This window comes from Suncus etruscus, chromosome 3 (genome assembly GCF_024139225.1).
Source record: "Suncus etruscus isolate mSunEtr1 chromosome 3, mSunEtr1.pri.cur, whole genome shotgun sequence".
Taxonomy (NCBI): Eukaryota; Metazoa; Chordata; class Mammalia; order Eulipotyphla; family Soricidae; genus Suncus; species Suncus etruscus.
Genome location: NC_064850.1, coordinates 115,165,261 through 115,179,134, shown reverse-complemented (window position 1 = coordinate 115,179,134; position 13,874 = coordinate 115,165,261). Strand labels below are relative to the sequence as shown.

Here is a 13,874-nt window from a genome sequence, read left to right as displayed (position 1 = left end):
ATATCAGTAAAGGTAAGTTTCTGTATAAATTCAAATTAGAGAACGTATGTTTAGACTAGAGATGGTATTCTCTCATGGTAACCATGGAGAATAGAAGTAGAAAACACAAACAAATATGAAAAGAGAATTAAAAAATTCACCACCAAAAATAAAGATAAAAAGAATATGGTAATGTAACAAATAAAGCATGAAAAACTATAGGACACAAAAATCCAACTAGAATATTCATTCATATTCATAGAATCTGAATGAAGTAAACTTTCTATTTGCTGTTACTTTAAAGGTAGATTCTATGCTCTCTAGTCAAGGCAGAATAAATTCTTAAAACTGATCCAACACTTTTGACTAACAACATCTTCGGAAGACAAACTGGAATCAAATCAAGATGCAAATCTGAGACTGACAAAAATGTGAGTTTACTTTAACAATGCTCCCCATTTTATGTGAGGTAAGGAGAAAGGTTTCCAAAGATATGAAAGTAAGCACTGCTTTCTTTCTTTTTTTTTTTTTTTTTTTTTTTTTTTTTTGTGGTTTTTGGGTCACACCCGGCAGTGCTCAGGGGTTATTCCTGGCTCCAGGCTCAGAAATTGCTCCTGGCAGGCACGGGGGACCATATGGGGCGCCGGGATTCGAACCGATGACCTCCTGCATGAAAGGCAAATGCCTTACCTCCATGCTATCTCTCTGGCCCTGCTTTGTTTCTTTGCGATCAGTCCCAGGTTGAATCTGGTAACTGAGAGTCCTAATTGTTCTTATACTGACAAAACACCTCTCAGTACATAACTGAAAATGGTAAGTGATATTTGAAAAGGGAGTAATAGCTCAGATATGCACACAATTTTGAACTCAATCTATTCTTTCACACAATGGAACTTCATATAATTTTGACAGATAAACAACCTCTGTCCCCCGATGAGCTGATTTATTGGTATTCTCATGTAAAAACTGCCCCCTAGAAAATTTTACTTGAATTTATAAGTGACACTTTTATTACTTTACTCCTCAAAGCAATGATGATATGTCAATACTTTTAAAGGGACTTAAAGTATAACTTTACTTCTAAGTAGTGTTATATGAAAACCATGCATTCTGATAACATGATACAATATTAAAAAAAAAGAACAGAAACAACATGGTTTTCTTCAGCTATCAAAGACCCAAGAAAATATTACCCATAAATGGAACACTTTAAATAAAGTCAAATTATCACTGTCAAACATAGAAATTGTGCAATCAGTTTGGAAGAATGTACCTATAAGACACAAAAGTAATCTTTAAGAGAAAATGAAGCATGCTTAAAATCCTTTTGTGCAGTTGTTATATTAAAAAAGGGAAGCTTTTGGCCTTTCATCTACATTGTCAACTACAAAGTAAAAGAAATTCTTGGGTTTAACCATTTCAATAATTGTTTTAGCATGACCTGCTCAAACACTAACTTAAAATTTAAATTTTATACTTCTGTTTATACACAGAACACATTTTTGAGTAGTCAAACTTCATCACAATAGTCAAACTAGTTAAATATAACTGCCCTGCAAATGTTTCACACTAGGATACCTATTTGTAATGCTGTTAGTCTGACTTTTTTCTTTCACTCATTCATTCATTCATTCATTCATTAATCATCTAGTTACTAGCCTCCCAATATGTACTAGGACACACAAGAACACAGCCCATGAACTTCAGAAGAAAGATTACACAAAGCCCATGGAGAGGAGTAAGGGGTGGGAAGAAGGAAAAAATGGTCAGAAAATCCAAACCACAAAGATTAAGAAGTTTCATAAGAGACACTGGAAGCTCATAAACACAGTGGAATGTTTACAAGACTTTTTTAATAGGTCAAATTTTGATGAGTTAGAAGGGATATAAGAAGAACAATTAAAGAGATAATTCTATGAATGAAGGAAGTAGAAAACCTGTCTAGAGTACAGAGGTTGGGAGGAGGGAGTTTTGGGACATCGGTGATGGGAATGTTGCACTGGTGAAGGGGGGTGTTCTTTACATGACCGAAACACAACTACAATCACATTTGTAATCAAGGTGTTTAAATAAAGATATTAAAAAAGAGAAAGAATTCTAGGAGGTGATGTTGGCTATGTAATTAAGCAACGAGCAAAATACAGAATATATCTCAGAGCTATCACTTATTGAATCCTGAATATTATCTGGAATGATACCTGAGCACATAGCTAGGAGTAAGCCCTGAACAACTTTAGGTGAAGCCCCTTCCAAAAGTCCCCCCAAATGAATGATGATACATTTGTGGCTTGATGGAGAAATTTGAAATGGACTTTGAAATTGAACGATTGTTATGAATACACAAAGCCCTCAAAACTGTCTCCTAAGGAAAGTGTAGCTGGAATCAAGAGTCCCTGTCCTTCCTTAAGGCACCCTACTACTGAGAATTCAAATTGAGAAAGTGGGTGAGGAAAAGAGACAGGCAAATCAGTGAATCTAATGGAAAACCATACATCCTGATATTCTAGAAGCCACCAGTACAGAATGTTCAAATGGAACGGAATAAGCTCTACCCAATTGTGAAGTCATCAAGCAAGATGTGCCCAGAACAATGAATGACCTAGAGATGCAATACAAATGACAGATATTAGTATCATTAACAAAGATGTTGAAGTTAGACCAGGATAGAGATTTAGAATCAACTGAGGCAAGAATAGAATGTAAAGTAAAAAAAGATCTTCCTTCTCTCTACAGTAAAGGATGGTAATGGTTGGGCAGGACCTGGAGAAGGGAAGAAGCTAAGTAAGTGTGTGTGTTGGCGTGCATGCCAGTAAGATTAACCCAGCGGAAGAGAAGGTTTTCAATGGTGTAGACAAAAAAGCATGCTTGGGTGAAAGAAAAAGCAAAAAAGGATGATCTCCAAGGCAAACAGAAGCTCCAACCTTAGACAAAAATAGAAACTCTTCACCCATTTTAACTGAATAAAAGCCACAGTGTCTGAGTCTATTTGATGGGGTAAGTGACATAGGTTTATATTGAGAGTACACAGAGAACATGTTTATTATGGGATATTAAAGCTCTTGTACATCAATTGCATAATCAGTCTATAAAAACTATGTCTATTGCAATTTAGAGAATAACAGGGAGTGTAGAGATTTCATGGTAATCTTATATTACTGCTTTTGATTGGAAGAAAAAATTATTCTTAGATTTTTCTCTATTCATCCTTATATGCTCAGACCTCTAGGATCTGTCAGCTTGAATGATTTTATAATGATCAAGAGCTAAATTTGAAAATGTTGTGCTCTGTGGAAATTTTTATCCCATCATCTTAATCTTCTTGATTTTTTTCTAGACCTTGAGATTGTACTTCAATTACAATCAGCATTTATTCATTCTGTATTTGTTTCTGTTTATAGGTCTTGTCTCAAATAAAGACATGGAGAAATCAAGTATTTTTCTAAACACATCATCATTGTCTCTACCACTGTGAAAAAACCCTAGTATTATATCTAAAGTAAACTACTTAATAAATGCATGTTGATCGATTCATCTTTTTAGAGTTGAGGGGCTAATAAAAAGTTTTATACTGCAATTGCCTAGCTAACAGAATATGCATAATTCTTCACGATACCTACTGGGTATTGCCGAGAAATGCTAAAAATCATTCATCAATTTTCTTTTTTACATGTTATTTAATTAGTTTGTCTGGGGTAAAACCTAGATTATCTATCAATCATCGCCTAATGGAAAGCTGGGTACAAACTATCTACCACTAATAATTTACATCCATTATCTAGCTAAAGAGTTTGGTCTGAGAAAGTGTTCAAGTGCAGATAGAGTAATGAAGGATGTAATTTAAAGGACTTAGAATTACCCTGTGCTTCTATTTTCTTTAGTGTGAGGTGAATTTTAGATTGATTTGTTAATATCCTTAGTGAAAAGAACATTATTATCAAGCATTTATTTATCAGTCAAGTCTACCTGGTATTAGTTTGATGTCAAAGTAGTTCCAGTGCAGAATAGAAATACTTTTTATGTATATGGATTTCTAGTTTGCTAAAGCATATAAAACACAAAGTGAATTCCTCATTTAGTCACTAACTCTTAAAGCAATTACAGCTATTTAAATGCCTGTAAATAAGAATTCAGATTTACTCTTTTTTTTTTTTTTTTTTTTGGTTTTTGGGCCACACCCGGTAACACTCAGGGGTTACTCCTGGCTATGCGCTCAGAAGTTGCTCCTGGCTTGGAGGACCATATGGGATGCCGGGGGGGGGGGGGGGAGGGCGGAGGGGGGGGGGATCGAACCGCGGGTCGTCCAAGGCTAGTGCAGGCAGGCAAGGCAGGCACCTTACCTCTAGCGCCACCGCCCGGCCATATCTTTTAAGAAATGATTACACCACCATAAAATATTGATTTTTAATTTTAAGCTTAGTCACCATGGAAAATTAATGAATCTACAACCAACATAGTATTTACCAAAGGTTCCATATTCTGCACATGGCATTTAATAGAGCTCCAATTAGACAGAGAATATATTTACTATAAAACATTGTCACTATAAAACAGCTACTGCTAGTAGCAACTGACAGAATGAACGATAGTGCTTTTCCACAGTATAAGCAAATTGATAAAAAATGATAGCTATAAGGTAAAATATTATATCTACCTAAGATGAAACTATATGAACTTAGAATTTCAAAATGTATGAATTTGTATACCAAATATAATTAAGAATTTACTGGAGATATATTCAAAGGGCTAGTAATTTGCATGCAGTACGCCTAATTTCAAGTCTCAGAACCTCATGGTCCTTCAAGCACTTAGCTAGTAGTAGTTCCTGAGTAAATGCCAGGGATGGCCTTCATGGACAAAATTTCCCCTCTCTGCTTCTCCTCTTTTTTGTCTTTGTATTTATTTATATAGGTATATATACTATATATATATATACTCAGAAAACTCTAATAGTCATAGATAATGTTCTGTCATAAAATATTTTAATCAAATAACTTAATGAATTCTAATAGAATGCATAAAATTTATATTTTTCAAAATATCCATTTCTAAATATCAGTTTATACTAAATTAGGTATATAAAGTAAAAATATTAAACATGTTTAACTTTTATTCTCACCTATTCATTTCTCAACAATATCCCGCATGTATCTTCTTACTGTTTTTCTCATGCTATATTTTTTAACTACTGGTAAACTGGAAAAGTTTGCCACTTTATTTTTACTTAATAAATAATTCAGACAGCTTAGCTTTATCTGTAAATTAAATAATAAATTTTCTTTTGGTTCTTGGTAGCAAAATAATATATATTAGTAGGAAAAATTTACTAGAAAATATAGATATAAAATATTTCTCTTAAAATTTTTCTCTTCTGTAGAGGCCACCAATTAAAAAATTGGTAAGCAATTAATGACACAAATATAATATACAATGTAATAGTCTAATATCTTTGTAAATGTGAGTATATTTTTTGTTTTTTTGGGGGGCCACCCCGGTAACTTTCAGGGGTTGGTTATTCCTGGCTATGCAATCAGAAATTGCCCTTGGCTTGGGAGACCATATGAGAAGCCAGGGGATCGAACCCTGTGGTCCATCCTAGTTTAGTACATGCAGGGCAGATGCCCCTATCACTTACAACCACTGCTCCAGCCCAAATATGAGCATTTTGAAAAGCCATAGAGTTAGAGTTTTTTACGTGTCAGATCAATAGACAAGACTTATCACTATTTAATAAGAACTTTAATTTTTAAATGCCATGTTCCAACTGAAAAGGTGTACTGCAGAGGAAAATTGAAATTTTAATAAAGAATCAAAACAAAAGAAACAAACTTTATATTAAAGCACTTTTACGTCTATACTTACACAGCAACCTCCTCTTTTGACAATCCTTTGAAATTCATTTCCAGATAATTATCTATGTCATCTTTCTCTTTGATCAATTGGGACCTAAATGAAGTAGAAGGAAATAATAAAGCACAGCCTTATTAAGTTGAAAAGCTAGCAAACATTAAAAAATGCCACCAGAACAGAAATATTCAGGAGTTACAATATCATATATAATGAATGTCCAGCAGTTCCAGAACTAATAACTTGAAAGTCTTAATTTCCTTGAATATTCAAAGAAAAGAGAAGACTATTAAAGCTAGGTGAATAAACAAAAATACCAGTACATTAAAATAATCTTCCTTCTCAAATAAACAGAATTCTTTTTCTAATGGCTTCGAAGACGTATTTTTCTCAGGCTGATTCAGTGTAACTTTTCATCTATAGAATTCATATTTTTTGACATGGTAGTTTAAATGAGCGACACTGATTAGATGCCTATGCATGCAAAATTAAATGATCCAAACATTAGCAAAATGTTTAGTGTCCCATATAAGATTCAATTACTAAAATTCAAGGTACAAAATATAAAATTTTAAGGACTACATTGAGTTACTAGATTTTAGACTTTTATTTACTGCAAAATATGCACAATGTTTATTCATTCTTCTTTAAAATCCTACATGCAAGCAACAACTGATAATCACACTGTCTGAGATGAAGCGGCACTACAGGTGTCCATTCACAGGGAACATGGAGACAAAACTTTGCCAGAGTTGCCTCTGTTGAAAAAAATATTTCTTTAATAATAATAAAAAAAGACACACAGAAAAGTTTTTTTTTATTAGAATCTCCCTTATTTTGGCAAGGTAAGATGGGGCTATATTTTTGCAGGTGCCAAAAATCCAAAACAAAACAAAAAAAAAATCCATCACCCAAAAATGGGGTAGGGAAAATAGACTTTGTAATATTCTATGTTGTTCAAAAGTAAAATAGAAAATAAAATAATATCCATTGCAATGATGTATTTAGTGATGATTATTTGAAAAAAACTAATTTTTGAAGTGGTGTCATTGGTCATTTAAGAGTATGGGGCCGGAGAGATAGCATGGAGGTAAGGCATTTACCTTCCATGCAGAAGATCAGTAGTTCAAATCCTGGCATCCCATATGGTCCCCAGAGCCTGCCAGGAGCAATTTCTAAGCATAGAGCAGGAGTAATGCTGCCAGGAGTGACCCAACACCCCCCCAAAAAAAAGAGTTGATCATCTGGGGTTAGAGTGGTAGCGCAGCAGTAGGGCATTTGCCTTGCACGTGGCTGACCCAGGACAGACCCGGGTTTGATCCCCAGCATCCCATAGGATCCCCCAAGCCAGGAGTAACCCCTGCGTGCCACCAGGTGTGGCCCCAAAACAAAAAAAAGTTAGAGTTGATCATCTGTTATAATTCTCTTCACTATAAAATTATCTTATAGAAGGCATTTTGATGTATTAATATTAGACAATAATTTGAGTGTCAGTTGCAATTAATGTATTTGGGGAGGGGTAAGGAGTTGTTGGGGTTTTGCGGAAACCTAAAAAATGACCTATAATCCTTCTCAGACTGAAGTCATCTTGTAACATTGCAGTCTTTACAAAATCATAGAGGTTGAAAAGTATGTCTCCCAAAATATACTGGTAAATCAAAATGGCAAATTATTGTTGTTACTAATTCCCTTAATAAAAACCAAAAAAGGTATAAATGGCAGTCCTGAAAAGCACCCAATCTTCATAGATACTCATGATTATGACAAGTGCACGGAGTGATCTCTGCTGCATGTTCTCAGCTGCATCTCAGAGTTCAGAAGTGACTGACTCAACTAAATGAAGCACTCTAAGATCCAGCCTCCTGTCAGGACTGAATCATGCCTCAATCTACTCTTCAAAGTAAACCTAAGTCTTCTCTCTTCTCAGACAGACAGCCTGACAGATAGCAGTACCCTGGTCCTTGTGGATAAGAAACCATTCAGCATTCATTCCTAAAGGCTCTGCTTTCAGAGCTTCGTCAGATCCATAATATAACTAAAATAAGAAAACACACTTTCAAATTGACACCAGTTTGTCCAATGATTATCCTCAAGTGTTTGAAGCTCATCAGTCCTTCTTGGAAAATTATGACTATCTAGCACAAAGAGTGTACTTAGGACTTCAAACAAACTTGTTTTCTGAGTATCTCATTGACACTTCATACTACAAGAAATTGGTTTATACATAAAGCAAGAAAAATGAGGGCTTAAAAAGGGCACAAACCTTGGCATGGTTCGAACCTTGTTGGAACATGGCAGCTTTGTGCTGGCTATGGACATAAGCCTTGGGCGCGTCATCTGAAGGGGAGGCAGGGTGGTCATTTTCAACTACAAATGAACAAAGGAAAAGAGATATTAGGGAATAAATCTTTCAAGAAACACTTTATTATATTTTTAGAGGTTCACCCTGTCATTTTTCTGGCAAAAAACTTCTGTGTGGAGCTATAGTTCTGTTACTCTGGGATGAGCAACAGTGAGTTTATTCAGCAAATTGCCCCTCTTATGGTTTTTTTCCTACTTTCTACCTTTTGGCCTGTGTATTGCTTATCTGCATCTTTACCAGGAAGTGGGAAAAAACCTCCAGGGTTTGGAGTAGGTGTTATCATACTACATGGCTGCAAGTAAAGAATGAAGATAATCACTCTTCACCATGGAATTTGGGTCTTCAAGCTGTGCTTTTGTGTTTCAATCAATACTTGAAAAGTGCCCAAGTGTGACTCTTTTCTAAAGATGCTCACCAATGAAGGCTTTCTTTTAGAAGATTCTCAAACTGGAGGTAATTGCCCTTACAACAAAGCCATTACTATCATAGTTTAACAATGGCAACAAAACCTTCAACATAGAGGAATTTAAAGAACACTGTTTAAAACAACACCAATTTTGTTATCTAATCTCTGTGTGTATGTGGGACAGTGGGGATGATTTTCTCTTTCAAGGATTAAAAAGATCTTTTTGGGGAAGACTCAAAAGCCTGGTGATTACTCAATGATAAGATTCAGGAACTACTGCTAAGTTGCCCCCCTCAAGTATCTGGTGGGTATCTGGTGGCTGATGCTATTAGCTGGCACTGGGCTCTCAGCCAGAACACACAACTGTGATTTCCTCAGATGGTGTGGGCTTCCTCTCAACATGGCTGCCTTAGATTTCTTATACTATATCTCAGGCCCAAAGGCAAATATCCCAAATAAAAGTCATATGGAAATGCTATTCCTACTTAGGGCCTATGTTTAGAGGCCACAGCATATCACTTCTACTATAATATTAGGTCTCCCCAGAGGAAATTATAAACACCTATGTGTGAGAGCAAAGCACTCAGTAGTGTGTGTCAGGTGGAATATATTGCCATAGTCATCTTTGGGAATGCAAAATGCAACACTGGAAAGGAGTTGTGATCAGTCATAGGGCAAACCTGTACAATTCTAAATCTAAAACAAATGCCAAAGGGAAAGAAGCATGGGAGTTCTTCCTCTTGGTAAGAATATAAAGATATATTTATATCTTTATATAATTCCCCACATGTTGCAACAGGAAAATTCCCCACATGTTGCAACAGCTTTGGGATGCAGAAGATCCCATTCTTTTATTGTTAGGGAGACATTAAATGTCTAGATCTCTGAATTCCATCCTACCAGCCACTGCTTAACTGGTACCCTAAACCACCTGCTTCTAGATTCAAATCACTTACTCCTGATATGTTGCTGCCTATATAACCAGTGTAGTTCACATAAAGAGAGGTTTTGTTTTCCTTTTTGTTTTGTTTCCTTTTCTTTTTGTTTTTCCTTCTTTAACATATTCAGTAGAAACTTAGTAGTGATGGCCACACACCGTTCTTTTCTCTTGAGAGCCACACCTGAAGCTCAGGATATATTCCTGACTTTGTGCTCAGGGATCACTCCTGATGGTGGACAGGAGACCAAATGTGCTGGGGATTGAATTCCGATAGGCTTCATGCAAGGTATATATTTTGAATTGAGACATTGTTAAGATTTACATGTTTATAATATGGTTTCAAGCATACAATATTCTAACTCTAATTCTACCAACAAAGAGACCTTCCCTCCACCTTGTTTCCAGCTTCTTTCCTATGCTCCAGCCAGGTTCCTTGACAGACACATTTGGTGATTATAGTTTGGAGGGGCTCCTGCTTGCTGTGCTCTTGGCTGTGTGGTTTAGATATGGGATATACCACATGTTTACATCATCCATGTGCCTGAGGCCTCTGGTCCCTGCCACTTCTTATTTCCCACTTCCATCTCTGACCTTCCCCCTCCTCATCTCTGGAATCCAGAATTCAATGTCATCTAGGAGCACCCACCCATCCACCCACCGGATTTCTTCTTAGCTCCTGTTCTAGGTGCTGACAAGCATAAGTAAAGACTCATCAGTGACTTCTTCAGCAACTAAAAAATAAAGCCTAAATTTTTTTTTGTTCAGATATTTGAGTAACTCATTGTTTGGATAACCAGAACTTGCTAAATGGCAAGGATATGTAGAACATCATGGTTCACACAGGGTCAGACCTGAGGTTCAAGTTCAGAAGCATCCCTAATGCTGCCAAAATCTTATTGAAGAGCAGCAGTGAACTCTGCCCTGGTGTTACAGAGCAAATCTGGGTCAGGCTCTCAGTCCTGCTCATATATCTTTCTCCTCTGAACTTCTGAGAGGGAAGAAAAAACAACCACAGCATCCAATCTTTGTGCAAGGTTGCTATTTTGAGGATCCCATTTCACTCCCTAAAGGGCCCTGTGGCAAGGATGGTCTCTGTATCATTGGCAAAGATTTTGAGAGCTTCCAAACAGAAAATTGTACCTGAAATCTCAACAAATACCAGGAAGACCCAACTATATAGAATCAGAGTGGTAGCACAGCGGTAGGGCATTTGCCTTCCACATAGCTGATTCAGGATGGACCTGGGTTCAATCCCCAGAATCCCATATGGTCCCCAAGCCAGGAGCGATTTCTGAGTGCAGAGTTAGGAGTAACTCCTGAGCGCTGCTGGATATGGCCCCAAAACAAACAAATAAAGAAAAAAACTAGGCCCCCAAAATTCTTAGTCAAAAACAATTTATCAAAATATGTCAAGTCCCCCTCAAAGTTGATCTACCAATACAGGATATAAGTTTTAGCCTTTTTTTTAAAAGAAAAATTGCCTAAGGGGCTGGAGAGATAGTACAGCAAGTAGAGCAGTAGAGTATTTGCCTTGCATGTGGCCAATCCAGGTTCAAACCCTGGCATCTCATATGGTTCTTAAGCCTGTCAGGAGTGATTTCTGAGCGCAGAGCCAGGAGTAACCCCAGAGCACTGCTGGGTGTGGTCCCCAAACAAACAAAATAAAACAAAAATAAATAAAAAAAATAAATGCCATGCACACGCTAAATATTGGGAGAGATGTGTCTTCTTTGTCACTCAGAGAGAATACTTTTTTCCCCCTCAAAATCTGAGTCAAGGTTTCCAACCATTAAAGTTTCAGCTGCCAGTTCCTTCATTTTGCTCTCCTCTGATCTGAGAACATTAGCAGCAGGAGCACCTTTACTCTTAAATTTAGTGTAATGTAAGTATTGCAAGCCCTGCTGGCAAGCCTCAAGGCACAAACTGAATGGGTGGTGGTCAGGGCTGAATGATGAAATGGTAAAAAGTTATTAACTGCAAGTGGGAGGAAGTAGCCCTCTCAGTCTAGGCTGGAAACTTAAAGCTCTGAGTTAGCCTGGACCACTGGTAGAACCCTCCCAGCTCTCCACCCCATATCTCATGTTCTTAACTGTGTCTGCTGGTAATATCAACCTTGTTTCCACAAGCCACATTGTCCACTTCAGACGTTTTTATTGGCATAGCAGATAACATGAGAACTGAATTTTAGGATGTAAATTTGACATGTTGCAAATAGTAAAGGGATTCCATAACAGATTACAATGATTTAAGTACTCTCCATCTCTTGCATAATTTTATGTTCCATCTTTTTGTTCTCTAATTTTTTATTATAACACCACAATTTGCCATATTGTTCACAATGTAGTCAATTTGTTTGAATCTAAGATTTAGAATTAACTGTAACCTAAATGTTGATGTTAGAATATTGTGTGTATTTGCTTAGAGAAAACATTGCTCTGGTTTCTATACTCTGCTTGCTGGAGGAAGTTGACTGCTATTTTGCTTCCGTAAACCTGGCTTCGCTCTGAACCTAGGTATAGCCATAATAGGCTCTAGTTTTAAGGAACTGAGACAAAGTCCAGAAACACAGCCAGTTCCTAGAACCAGACCTTATGGGGACATTCCAGGAACTGGCCTCCTGGTCAGGTACCAGATGCTAAACAGCAATGGACAGAAGGTCAGATGACATCCACACCTTGGGTCTGACACTACACACTGGATCTAGAGATGCCTGATCACCCTTCACTGAGCCTGCAGCCTGCCATAACCATTTGTCTGATGCTACATTTGAATTACAACCAATCCTAGCCATCTGGCTAATGTAACCTTGCACTAAGGACCAATAATTTTAAAGATCTACTGTGGGGAGCCTAGCTGATAAACCTAGAACATAAAGACACCTCAGTAATTCCTAATCTGGTCACCCACGTGACCAAAGGCGCCCATGCCTTGAGGACAAAGGAAATAGACAAATAAAGTAATTCAGAGCAGCCCAATATATCCAGCCAGAAAGAAAGATATAGAGCAACCTGCCCTTGTGTTAGCAAAACGTTATTAAGATTATAGCTGATGTTCTATTTATACTTGTTGAGTATAATTTATAGAACTCTGTTTGAATCTTATGCCTTTTAGTAAAACGTGCTCAGGTCTACCTCTTTGCCCCTCCCTATTACCTGCCCCAGTTTATGCTAATGAATGCTTGTAACTGTGATTGGTGGGAAACTTGTAACACCTTCTGACGTATCTCAGCCCTTAAAAGCTGATCCCCCAACAATAAACTTCCCTTTTTTTGAACAGCATGCGTTGTCTTGAAGGCTTCTCTTACTAATTTCTCTAGTTCTTCTTTACAGGTCGGTTCTGCTCGAGTGAACCCACTAATAACTAGCAACCTTCATTTCCACACCCCCGAGGGGTCGGGGGTCTCCCACGAAAGTTGCAATCTACTACCCAGAGGTAGGAATCCCTTAGACTGAAGCCCTAGGTACCCTTTAAAATTGGCCTGTGAGCCATTCTGATGGTCCTCATTTCTTAGGAGATGTTGGACCACAGTATGCTGGATTAAACTTCCTTGTTTTTACATTGCAAACTGTCTCCTTGGTAGTTTTTTGAGTGGTGGATCCTGAGTTCCAGGCTTAATTTCAGGCATTAAATGTTCCAACACCAATCCTACCATCTACCAGTGTCCCCAGTCATTCACCCACCAACCTAGCCTGCCTCTATTCAGGCACAAAGTTACTTCATATTGATTGTCACAACACAAACCCAACTAGAATGATCAAATCTTTGATCAACACAAGTCAATTTGAAATGATTGTTAATTATCTCCATGGTGTCCATATTATATACTATGACTTTTTTTTAAATAGGTGGCAGCTCCATCATGACATATGGAAGCAAAAGAAGAAAAAATAAATGTGGAAAAAATAATGCAAGCACCTTTGGGTCCTGGTATTTGTTACCAGGAGAGGCCTCCATTTCTTGCTGTTGGCCTTAGTTACCCAGATCTCAAGGCTAGCTCCAAACACTTAGAATGGGAAGAGTGTGAGGGGGTAATGGGCTAGTAAAAGAACACTATAGCTTTGAGTAACAATGGAGCACATAACTAACAATGGGCCTCTTCAGGGTCCTCCCAGCTCAATGCCCCAGAGGAAAGCAAGGAGCCAGGAGTGCAGGAAGGAGAATGGATGAATTTCTGGTGAGTAGAAATATAGGAAAGATTCCTCTCTGTCTGGTCTCTAAATAAACACAGGGCTCTCTGCTTAGGAGTTCATGGGAAGGTGTCTTTGGGGAGAGGCCTAGAGGCAGCTCTCCCATGCCAGTAAGAGGGCAGTGCTACCTGTGGCACCAGGGGTGCAGAAACCAAG

At 37.5% G+C, this 13,874-nt stretch overlaps 1 protein-coding gene across 1 annotated transcript in view; it reads right to left on the bottom strand.

Annotated features, from left to right (window-relative positions):
• The window catches only part of TTC29 (tetratricopeptide repeat domain 29), a 215,425-nt gene extending 207,238 nt beyond the window's left edge, over nt 1-8,187 (bottom strand). The window contains exons 1-2 of the mRNA XM_049770083.1: nt 8,087-8,187; nt 5,839-5,922 (exon numbers count right to left, since the gene is read on the bottom strand). Coding sequence (XP_049626040.1) covers nt 5,839-5,922; nt 8,087-8,184 — 182 coding nt within the window. The 5' untranslated portion in view covers nt 8,185-8,187. The remainder of the gene's footprint in view (nt 1-5,838; nt 5,923-8,086) is intronic.
• Nucleotides 8,188-13,874: the final 5,687 nt, after the last annotated feature.